At 40.5% G+C, this 12,375-nt stretch overlaps 1 protein-coding gene across 1 annotated transcript in view; it reads right to left on the bottom strand.

Moving 5' to 3' along the window:
- LOC142217228 (aldehyde oxidase 1-like) overlaps window positions 1–12,375 on the bottom strand; it is a 95,191-nt gene that overhangs the window by 36,853 nt on the left and 45,963 nt on the right. The window contains exons 11-14 of the mRNA XM_075285424.1: window positions 11,399–11,550; window positions 10,475–10,568; window positions 5,277–5,380; window positions 4,229–4,413 (exon numbers count right to left, since the gene is read on the bottom strand). Of these exons, the coding sequence (XP_075141525.1) occupies window positions 4,229–4,413; window positions 5,277–5,380; window positions 10,475–10,568; window positions 11,399–11,550 (535 nt within the window). The remainder of the gene's footprint in view (window positions 1–4,228; window positions 4,414–5,276; window positions 5,381–10,474; window positions 10,569–11,398; window positions 11,551–12,375) is intronic.

Genomic DNA, 12,375 nt, shown 5'->3' with positions numbered 1-12,375 from the left:
CTGTCTGTCTATATGACATTACAATATGATTCTTATCTGATCTATTTAAATAATGACTTTAATGTCTATAATATGCCTAATGGTAGAAAACAGTTTACAAAAGTGAACATTTACATTTGGAATTTGTAAATTTTTCTAGTTTTTTTTTTTTTTTAGATCAAACAAACTGATAGTACATTAAGTTAGAGGAATGTTAAATGAGGAAAATTAAATAAGATCACATGATCCGTTGAAGTCACATTTTCATTTGATCATACCATTATGGTTACATTTAGAGGGCATCTATCATTGGGATTTTACATTTTTAACTAAGGGAGCATTCACACGGAGTAACGTGGCGCTGATTCTGGCATGATAACGCGCGTAAGAATCAGCGCTGCAAAACAGAATCCCATTGACTTCAACGGGTTCCATTTAATGCGCATAACACATTGAAATCAATGGGTTAAAAAGCCTCCCATTGATTTCAATGTGTTACGTGCATTAAACGGACCCCATTGAAGTCAATGGTATTCTGTTTTGCAGCGCTGATTCTTACGCGAGTTATTGTGCCAGAATCAGCGCCGCGTTACTCCGTGTGAATGCTTCTTAAGCTTATCTTCATGTAGCCTTTAGAAACGCTATTGTAGACATATCTTTTATTTCCTGATTGTTGCAGCCGTTTTCATGAAAAACCTATTTTTTTATGTAAATCAATCTTCTGGGAACACAGGGGGCGCTCCCCTCTTGCTTGCTTTTCATTCCTTCTCCTCTTCTTTCTTTCCTCGTCTCGTCATAGCAAATGAAATGTCACACATGCGATGTACGCTCGGCCACTTCAGCTTTGGGCCTGAGCGTACAGTACACGCTCTGGACGCCATTTTGGAAGGAGGAGGCGTGAAGGGCAAGCAAGAAGGGGGCGGCGATACATGTACATCCAGGATGATGACGCGGGGGTGCTCAGAGCTCCCAGAAGACTGATTTGCATATGAAGATAATGAGTTTTTCTTGAAATTAGCTGAAATGATCAGAAAAAAACAAAAGTATGTCTACAACAACCATTCTAAAGGCTACATGAAGATAGGTTTAGTTAAAAATGTAGAATTCCAATGATAGAAGGCAAATTCTAGGGCTAAAATAAAATCAAATTTGAAAATTCCACCTCCATTTTGTATTAATTCCTGTTAAGCACTTATAGGGTTAAAATACTAGGTATATGTTGTTTTAGCTTATTTAAGGGGTGCAGTTGTGAAAATGGGGTGATTTATGGGGGCTTTAATACAAGGGTCTTTCAAAACCCCTTCAGAACTGGATTAGTCCCTTTAAAAATGGGTTTTGGAAATTTCTTGAAAATTTTGAATATTGTTGCTTCACTCGTAAATCTTATAATGTCCGTAAAAAATAAAAGAGTGACTAAAGTTTGATGCCGACATAAGCAGAGATCTGGGACATGAGATTTATGATATAATTTTGGCAGTCTGACTATCTGTATGCAATGCACATCATTTCAAACTGTATAAAATGCATATTTTTCAACATTTCCACCAAATTTCCTATTTTTTCATAATTAAACACAAAACATATCAACCAAAATTTACTACTAACATGAAGTATAATGTGTTACGAAAAAAACAATCTCAAAATCACTTTGGTAAGTTAAAGCGTTCCAAAGTTATTGCCACATAAAGTGAGACATGTCAGTTTTGAAAAATCGAGCTTGGTCAGGAAGTCAAAAAGTGCCATCGCGGGAAGGGGTTAAGGGGCCAATCAAGCCCATTAATCTTAGGGTAAGTTCACACAGGGTTTTTTGGACAGGATTTTGAGGCCGTATTCACTTCAAAATCCTGACCAAAAAGATGACTCCCATTGAAATCAATGGGAGTCGGTCAGGTGTTTTTTTCCAGGAGCCAGAACAAGCGAAAGAAGCGAGATACTCATTCTTCAGACTGTTTCACCTCTTGATTCGGCCTGAAGACCACACTCCTCTGGACTAGGCCCATTCATTGGTCCTAATCCGGAGCGGAGTTTACCAGCATTCATTCGCAGCCCTCAGTTTTCCGTCCAAAAAACCTAGTGTGAACTTACCCTTACAGTATTGAAATGTTCCACGTGTGATCCATATGTTAATATCACAGTAAATAAACGCTATTGTATATAGCTTAGAAATAAGTTAGCTCTGACAATTCATGCCATGGATTGGATGTCCAAGATTAACCCTTTCACTGCCAAGCACGTAGCTCTACGTCCTCCCAAGGTGGCACATCAGTAGTGGAGGACGTAGCTACTACATCCTCCATACTAATGCCAATATCTCTGGACTGCATCAACATATCTTGATGCTTTAAAATGCATTTTAAAGAGGAGAATCTCATCTTTAAAATTATGCCAATAAATTGATGATACAACTTACAGTTTTGGAGCAACTCACTGTTGAAAACGCTATTTGGCATAGAGATCCAACTGCAGATCTCAATTCCTGACAGCATTTCAACAGTGAATTGCTCCAAAACTATAAATTGTATCATCAAGTTCTTGGTATCATTTTAAAAATGAGATTCTCCTCTTTAAAATGCGTATGTTGATGCAGTCCAAAGATATAGGGCTCTAAAGTGTCCCCCCCTGTCTAAGCAAGCAATTTGCGAACTGCAACAGGAAAGGGAGAGGGGCACGAGCAGCCGAGCAGCGTGAATAGAGACAGAGAAACAATCTGACTGTGCGTAACTTGTATGTGACACCAGGAGGGGGGTGGCAGGGACTCTTCTGTCCCTATTAACCCTTCTCCTGCCAATCAGAGAGCATACTATACTTTTGCGGTCAGATTGTCACATACAGGTATAATATAATTCCCCCCTGAGCTTTACTAGTGGGGTATTCTTATGTAATACCCTCTAAACATAACCAGGAAGTTTATTGGCGCTGTGACCCAGACGTTTACCATTGTCCAGGTCGCAGCGCCAAAAAAAGTCGCACCAAACACTTACACAACATATACACAAAGTCATGAATAGAGTTTACATTTCACCCAATCCCTGACCTGTCTATACCTGAGCTTTCTACAGTAAAATGCGTCTCTAGTAATATCCGTTACACGCTAAAATAATAGTAATAATTATTATCACTAGAGATGAACGTATAGATTGCTAAAATTTTTATAGAGGGATGGAAAATAACATTTTTATGTAAAGTCCTATATAATTTGCATGCACAAAATTTCTGCGATTTTGGCGATTCTTTAACACCTGCCCCTGTAAATATATACATGTATGGGATGTATGAACTCCTCATATCTTGCAGTTTTTTGGAAAGTACATTTTGTTTGCAGAAAAGGATGGCTTGAGCCGCACTTTAGTGGCAAATTAGAATATTTGTGCAATTTTTGCTTGCAATCTCTGTTTGCCGCAATGATGCATGGAGGTGGTTGTATATATGAACTATTAAATTGCGTTTTTATATACGGTATGCTGTGTAATCTGGAAAAAGTTAGATTTTGGTATCAGTCACAGTTTGTGAAGATTGCTCTGGCTACTGGAGGTGCAAAATTTCCAGAGACCCTTGGCAGTGAAAAGGTTCAAAAAAACATGGTTGCTTACTTCCAAAAACAGTGCCATGTTGGTTCCTATTGTGGTGAAAAGGGACTCCCATTAGGTAGACAGGTCAAAGTGATCAGACCTATGGCCATAATCAGAAGGGGGAAATATGTGGTAGTGGGAAGAAGAAAAGAGCAGGTTCCACTACATATAGTAGGGCAGTCCAGGGTTTCGATTGCTTAATGAACCTCATTAGGTGGCAGCTAAGAGAACTCCTGAAGATAAGGAGATCATCCGTGAGACATGGCTGTCTCAACTCCCATCATGCTCCATTCACTTCCATGGGAGTTCCAAGAACAGCAGAGCAAGTATGCATGCTGGGAGTTGTAGTTTTGCAACAGCTGGAGAGCCGTACGTTCCCTACCCTTGTTCTAAGTAATAAACCTACACCCTGATAGTCAGGAACACTATACTGTATAGTTAGTAATCATACAACCAAGATTTGTTTTATTGTTGGAACTGTTTTGTGAACCTGTGTTGTATCTCAGCACTCTGTGGCGGGAGAAATAAAGCTGTAGAGGCCAGTTTTGAACCTGAAGTGCTTGTGTGGTGCTGAAGTTCTTGATGTGCTAATCATCTTAGGCTGGAGGTACAATTTTGTGAGCTACATAACCCCTGAGTTGTCACAATATATAGATACAGTATATCAATTTGATTCATACCTTCCTTTAAGAGCTTGACATGTGTTCTTTGCACACATAGTAGTAGTACCAATACCACCAAAGAAAATGTCAATGTCTTCAATCACATCTGTGTCATTCTTAAACTGTACTTTCATTCCAGCGTTAACAATTGCCAAAGCGTTTTCTTCCCTCTGGGCTTGTCTGAATGCTGACACAAATTGCCTCTGGGTAAAAACACAAACAACAAAAAAGTAAATGTTTAGACAGAGATGTATGGAGATGTATGGAGATGTATGGATAGCATGCAAACAACATAAATGAATAGATTCTTGGGAACAGGAGACAACTCCCTTGAGCTGCATCAGCCTTGGAGGTAGAAAATAATTATGTGGTTTAGAGAACAGGGGGAAGGGGCTCCCGAAGGCACCCTAATGCTGTCAGGTTCGGGACACTATGTGTGACCTGCAGGCCGTGGCTCTGGGTAAGCCAATGGTGCAGCATCGTATTCAATGTTTGCATCTGATATGTTGTGCCACCTAATAAGATAAGATAATCCTTTAATAGTCCCACAGTGGGGAAATTTCAGTATGTTACAGCAGCATAGTAATACAGATGCAGGATAATACACAGTAATATATTACAGACGTAGACACACATATGCTGAGAAGAGAAGATATACTAGGAGTCCATAGCAGCTAAGGAACGGAAGAGAAAGAAGGAATACTTCATAGTCATAATCAGCCATATCTTGCACAAAAAAGACCCTAACAGGTAAATTCATATGCCATATTAATTAGATTAATTATTAATTTCTTATTAGAAAAGCATATATACCATTTATAGAAAATAAAAGTATTTACTAAAATCAACATGTCAGGAGACAAAAAAACAGTCCTCTATGAAAGTTTTAGGGACCACTGTGCGCTAAATCAAAGTGACATACCTAACACTATATATTACTTAATTGTTGTGTTCACTAAGAGCCTGTGGTAATTACACCTATAGTAGGGAATAGTACAGATACTGTAGGTTTTCTATACTTAGATTCTCCTTTATGTCAGCTAGAGAAGGCCATTTACAAACCAACCTGTGTAGAATATGGGATATGAACAGAGAGTAAGACTTCTCCAGGCTTTAGTGCAGATGAACCCATGAAGAATGCATCATCCAATGGGATGGTTCTTGAACGTCCTTTATGTAGCAGCAAAAGGAACACACAAAAAAACTTATTGCAAATGTTATTTTGGGGAGAATTACAGTATGTCCAAACAGAGAGATTTATGACTTGTTTGTTCTTTACTACATAAACACCAGTCTGATATAAGCCAATGATTCCACAATGTGCTTGTCCTAAGAAGGACAGCATTACTACTGATAGTATAAGTGACATCAGAGCCATAAATAGAACTAATAAATTACTTAAAGAGGACGTTTCATCAGACTGGGCACAGGCAGTTCCATATACTGCCTGTGCCCAGGCTTTCCCGATCTGGGCCCCGGGTAAAGCGCTATCGGTCCCGGTACCGTAGTGCTTTACAGTCAGAAGGGCTTTTCTGACAGTCAGTTAGGTACGTCCTTCTCCACAGCAGCGCCTATCGCGCTGTACAGTGTGAGCGAGGAGGAACGCCCCATTCCCTCTGCTCACAGTGCTCGTCCATAGACGAGTATTATCAGGAGGGGAGGGGGCGTTCCTCCCCGCTCACACTGTACAGCGCTATAGGCGTTGCTGTGGAGAAGGACGTACCTGACTGTCAGAAACGCCCTTCTGACTGTAAAGCGCTACGGTACCGGGACCGATAGCGCTTTACCCGGGGCCCAGATCGGGAAAGCCGATAGTCCGCTGAATTCAGCGCACTGTCGGCTTTCCAGCAGTATATAGAACTGCCTGTGCCCAATCTGATGAAAGGTCCTCTTTAAGAAGCACAACCTTCTGGAGTATGGTTCTACTTTTTACTTACAATACACAGGGGGAGGTGGTAAGCCCCTCAGAGTATGTGCATCCGCCATATCAATCCATTACCTGAGTGCTTTGATTTGTGCCATAAATATCTTATTCTTATTCTTATTCTTATGGTAGAGTTGGAAGGGACCTCAAGGGCCATCGGGTCCAACCCCCTGCGAGTGCAGGTTTTCCTAAATCATCCCAGCTATATGTTTATCCAGATTCCGCTTGAAGATTTCCATTGATGGAGCGCCCACCACCTCCCGTGGCAGCCTATTCCACTCTCTCACTACCCTCACTGTCAGAAAGTTTTTCCTAATGTCTAATCTGTATCTCTTTCCCTTTAGTTTCATCCCATTGCTTCTTGTACTTCCTTGTGCTAATGAGAATAGGGTAGATCCCTCTGCACTGTGACTACCTTTCAGATATTTGTAGACTGCTATTAAATCTGCCCTCAGCCTTCTCTTCTGCAAACTAAACAATCCCAATTCTTTTAGCCGCTCCTCATAGGACATGGTTTGCAGACCTTCCACCATTTTGGTTGCTCTTCTCTGGACTTGCTCCAATATATCGATGTCTTTCTTGAATTGAGGCGCCCAGAACTGTACACAGTATTCCAGGTGTGGTCTGACCAGGGAAGAGTACAGCGGAATAATGACCTCTCTTGATCTAGATTCAATGCTTGTCTTAATACATCCCAGAATTTTATTAGCCTTTTTTGCAGCAGCACCGCACTGTTGGCTCATGTTGAATTTGTGATCTACTATTATGCCCAAGTCCTTTTCCCCTATGCTATCACTTAGTTCTATTCCTCCCATACTATATATGTTTTTTACATTTCTGTTACCCAGATGTAGAACTTTGCATTTGTCCCTGTTAAATACCATTTTGTTTGCCTCAGCCCATTGTTCCAGTGTGTCTAAGTCCTTTTGAATACACTCTCTCTCCTCTCTAGTGTTGGCTATTCCTCCTATCTTCGTATCATCTGCAAATTTTATGAGTTCCCCAATAATTCCATCGTCCAGATCATTTATAAAGATATTAAAAAGTACTGGGCCCAGAACGGAGCCCTGCGGCACCCCGCTTTTGACTTTCTTCCAGTTCGATGTGTAGCCATTTAGTATTACTCGTTGTGCCCGATCATTAAGCCAGTTGTGAATCCACCTAACTGATTTTTTGTCAAAGCCATACTTAATCATTTTTTCAATAAGAAGGTTATGTGATACTTTATCAAATGCCTTACTGAAGTCAAGATATACTATGTCCACGGCATTCCCTTGGTCCAACCATTCAGTGATTTTGTTGTAGAAGGAAATCAGGTTAGTCTGACAAGATTTATTGGTCATAAAGCCGTGCTGGCTCTGGTTAATTAATGCCTTCCCTTCCAGGTACCGAAGTAAATGTTCCTTGACAATTTGCTCAAAGATTTTTCCTGCCATCGAGGTCAGACTTACCGGCCTGTAATTTCCTGGATCGTCCCTTTTCCCCTTTTTGTAGATGGGGACAACATTTGCCCTTTTCCAATCTAAAGGGACCACTCCTGTTTCCCATGACTTACTGAAGATTATAGCAAGGGGTTCTGTTATTTCCTCTGCTATCTCTTTCAGGACTCTAGGGTGTAAATCATCTGGTCCTGGGGACTTGGTTTCCTGTAACTTGGCTAAGTGCTCTCTTACCAGACCTTTGCTTATAGTCAGTTTGGAGTCCTCCTTCCCCTCATCTCCATTAATGTCGATATTTCCATTAGTTTCTTGGGAGAAGACGGATACAAAATATGAATTTAGTAGCTCCACCTGCTGTTCCACCATGTTAACTGTTTCTCCTTTGTCATTTTTCAGGACTCCAATGGTCTCCTTCACTTTTCTTTTGCTTTTAACATATCCCCAAAATCCTTTTACCTTACTCTTTGCCTCTTTTGCAAGCTTCAATTCGTGTTCAGCCTTAGCTCCTTTGATGCATGTCTTGCAGAGTCTGCAGACTACTGTGTACTCTTCCTTAGGTATAGTTCCCATCTTCCACTTTTTGTGTTTCCTTTTTCCTTTATATCATTAAAGATGTTGTATATGAAAGCATCTTCCAAGGAAAAAACTTTTATTTTTTTTTTATGCTTACTTATATTAACATAATATAATAATATATTAATAATAATAATAATAATAATAATATATAATAATATAATAATATATAATAATAATAATATATAATATAATAATATAATTAATATATATTAACGTTTTCTACACAACATCAGTTTGAGTCATATAGAAAAGTTCTAGACCTGTCTTGATCAGATTAACGAAATAAATACAATATCCTAACAAGCTTGAATAAATATTTCACTTTATATTGTGCAGCGTTCAGCAGTCCAAAGACATAGTTACCAATGGCCTAGCTACTAGGGGTGCAGAAGTGGCAGTTGCTACCAGACCCTGGTCCCTGGTCCCTGCAGGATCTTTCTGCCTCAAACAATACACAGCTATTCTAAATGGTGCAAGGTAACTAGGCAGAGATGTAGCTGGCACCGGGGCAGAGGGGATGGGTGACTCATTCTGTGGGGCCCACCATTAATACATCCTTTACTTGTAACTAGATTGGTTTCAGCAGACACTGATGCAGTTAAAAACCCGTCCTGCAACTGTCTTGTAAACCAGAAGCCAATTCAGACTTGCAGTTTACAAGACACCGATGCTAGACAGAAAACATCTGCTCTTGGCACAGGAGGGCGCAATGGCGTCATAGCATCGCACCTCCTGCGCCGAGATGCTGAAATCTTATGCACATGGAGTGCAGGTCAAGAAGAGGAGGCGGCAGCTCCATTCATCAAGGGAACGCAGTAGGTGAATATAACTTTTTTTTTTTTTAGCACAGGTGTGGGTATTTTAATAGTATAAGGGGGTTGTTAGGACAGGAAATTCTAACTATAATGGAGGATTTATTAGGGGGCATTATGGCGAAGGGGGTCATTTTTATAAGGGGGCATTGTGAACATAAGGGGTGGCCATTTATATAAGGGCTATTAGGGGACATTATGAATACAAGGGGGAGGTTATTTGAAACTTTTGCTTTATTAAGGCTAAGGCCCCACGTAGCAGGGTGCATCAAAAAAGCGCTGCAGGAAAAACCTTGATGGTAATGCATAGTGATTTTTCTCGTAGCACTTTTCACAGCAAGTCCACAGAGCTTTCTTCTGTGGATATTCTGCTTCCATTATGCCTATGGGGAAACTGCTAGCATTTCCGTAGGTATGACATGCTGTGATTTCCAAAACCACAACGGTTTTGGAAATCGTAGCATGTCCACTGTGCATATTTTTCCGCAGTGTGTGGATGAGATTTGCTAGAATCCCTTCCACTTTGCAGTAACTGTAAAATGCTGCGTTTTTTTACATGGCGTTTACACTGTGACTACACCATGGTATTCACACCACATATGGCCCTTGCCTTTAGGAGTTTTCCTATCCTATCCTAGTTTTTCTATCCTCAGAATAGATCATCAATAAGAGATCAGTGATTTCCCACAAATCCGCTGTATGAAGGGGCCATGTTGCCTGTTTATCTCACTGCCTATAGTGTTTATAGTGACCATGTCATGTAATTAAAGCCTTGTCACATAGACATATATAGGACAAGGCTGTAGTTACATTACATGGCTGCTATGAAATGTATGATACTATATAAACAAAGAAGGGGTCACGGTGCTTATACAAATACCACAGTCTATTCAAACAGCTGATACTATGGGTCCCGGGTATTGGAATCCAACTAATTCATTTTTTACTTTTATTACCTTTTAATTAGGAAACACCTGGGCCAATATTAATAAGGGGCACTATTTAAAGGGGGTACACAGGGAAGTTATTAATTTAAAGATGTACTTAGGGGTTTTATTCATTATGGGCGGTTATATTATATATTTTACAACTGGGAGTAGCATTAGGATGGGTGTGCAGGTGAGGACAATGTGGGTCAGGTGCCTGGAAAAGTAAGGAGCCAAAGATTTCTGTGCTACAAACTTTACAGAGAGTGAAAGAAGTGGTCATGGCAGTCCAGATGGTAGAGAAATGGAATGGAAATGTGAATGATTTGTCAGAGTCGTCACCTGTAAGTCACTAAAAGTTACTCCATTCTATTCACATAAATCATCTGCAGATCCCTGTGTAGAGGCGATATCTACCACTATACGGTCACCATATAGTGATAGTATCGGTATACCTAAGTTGGGGGCCCACTTGGAGATATTCGCTCCCCCCGTGCGCAACCCTTAGCTATGCCTCTGTAACTAGGGGTCCCATTACAGATTTTACATTGGGTCCATGAGCTTCAAGATATGCCTCTGACAGTTACCTGTAGATGCCAAGTATAACATGGTGCGCCCTGCAGCAAGAACAGGATTTAGGTCACTTGTACCAGCTTTGTTGATGATATGTCCTCCTAGAGACTAAACACATTAACGTTATTGCATTTCATCTGTAGCATGTCAGTGTTACCATTATTTTAGAAGCTTTCTTTCCAAGACGACTTAAAGGTAAAGAGTGAAAAATACACATTAAAATACACATTACGCTAGGTTCACACTAGCGTTCGGGTCTCCATTCTCAGCTGTCAGACCGGGTCCGGCCGTGAGCGGCGGTGAGTGTTTTATGCTCTCCGCCACAAAACAGTTTTTTTAAAACCGGACACAGAGTACTGCATGTCCGACTCTGTGTCCGATTTAAAAAAAACGGTTTCGCGGCGGAGAGCATAAAACGCTCACCGCTGCTCACGGCCGGACATCTTTCAAACCCATTCAAATGAATGGGTTTGAAAGAGTCCTGCAGGTTTCCGTCTCCTGCCTCTGTTTTGTGCAGGAAACGGAAACCTGCAGAACAGAGACTGGGCGCAGATGTGAACAAGCCCTTAGACAAACACCTGCCAAACCTAGTGATTTCAGGGGTTCCAATCAGCCATCTAATGTGTGCAGTGGTAATGTAAGATTCTCACAATGGCAGATGTAGGAGAAAGAATGGCTAGGCTGGCAGCGGCCTTTTCCCTATTGAGAACACTTGTGCACACGACTGATCATAAATACACTCACTAACAAAAAAACAAAAAAAAAAGTGCACCCATATAGAAATGTCAGATTGCGGTAAAACTCAGCATTCATATATCATCATTATATTCACACCTAGAAAATTTCATTCCATTCCAACAACTCCTACATGCTACATTATTGCTTTTTGTCAATGAATATATAAAACAATAACAATATTGACGATTGGGTATACGTACCGCCAAGCTTCTGATCTGTTCTCCAGCCAAAGTGCTTAGCTGTTTTAGTAAAGCTTGAAATATCTTGGTTTTATCCTGGGGTAACTTAGAGACGTTCTCCTGTAAGATCTGTTTCATTTGAGACAAGCTGACTGCTCCTCCGATCACCAGTCCTGCAAAGAATATCTATTTAGGTTGCTTTTGAACTAGATAGGCAAAGAAAGACATTTTCTTCTTTATAAGGACATTTTTAGTAAAAATTGTTGCCCAACAAATAAATATTACACTTCTCTGTTAGATCATGAAAAACGGCAGTTTTACAAATAGAAAAAATTGTTTTAATAATGTTATATCTAGACTAGATTAGATATATTGTCTAAAAAGACTAGAATGTCTTAAAGGGAACTTGTCAGGTTATTTTACGACCCCCAGCTACTACCAGCAGTTCCCTTTAAACAGCACCACGTTTTGAATGATAAATGATAAGTCTGATCTGCCTTTAGACGGTTTAGGTTGAAGCCACAAGTGGTACCAAAGTGTGTTACCCATAAGGCGGAGCCCTACGTGGCCTAAATGCACGAATACCATCCCCACTTTGTGGAAAAATATGATCATCGGACTGTGGGGACATTGCGGTTTTGGAAATCGCAGCATGTCAGTTTTACCTATGGAAACACCAGCGGTTTCCCTATAGGTATAATTGAAGCAGAAAGTCTGCAGAGGAAACCTCTGTGAACTGCAGGAAAACCGCAATGTGTTGACACCACAGATTTTTCCACTGTGCTTTCTTGTAGAGGGACCCCACATGGGGACTTAGCCTTAAACGGCACAGTTTAAGCTACCTTTTTTTCTGCGCATACTGTATGCTGCAGATTTCAAGCTTGGCTAAAGGTTAAAGGATGTGGGTTAAACTTGCAGCAATAATTGACATGCTGTAGGGATGAAACCACAAAACACTGGGGTGCTGCATCACAGAATATGGATGACAGATGTTTAAT

This window comes from Leptodactylus fuscus, chromosome 8 (genome assembly GCF_031893055.1).
Source record: "Leptodactylus fuscus isolate aLepFus1 chromosome 8, aLepFus1.hap2, whole genome shotgun sequence".
Classification (NCBI taxonomy): Eukaryota; Metazoa; Chordata; class Amphibia; order Anura; family Leptodactylidae; genus Leptodactylus; species Leptodactylus fuscus.
The sequence above is the reverse complement of the archived record's forward strand: the minus strand, read 5'-3'. Positions and strand labels throughout refer to the sequence as shown.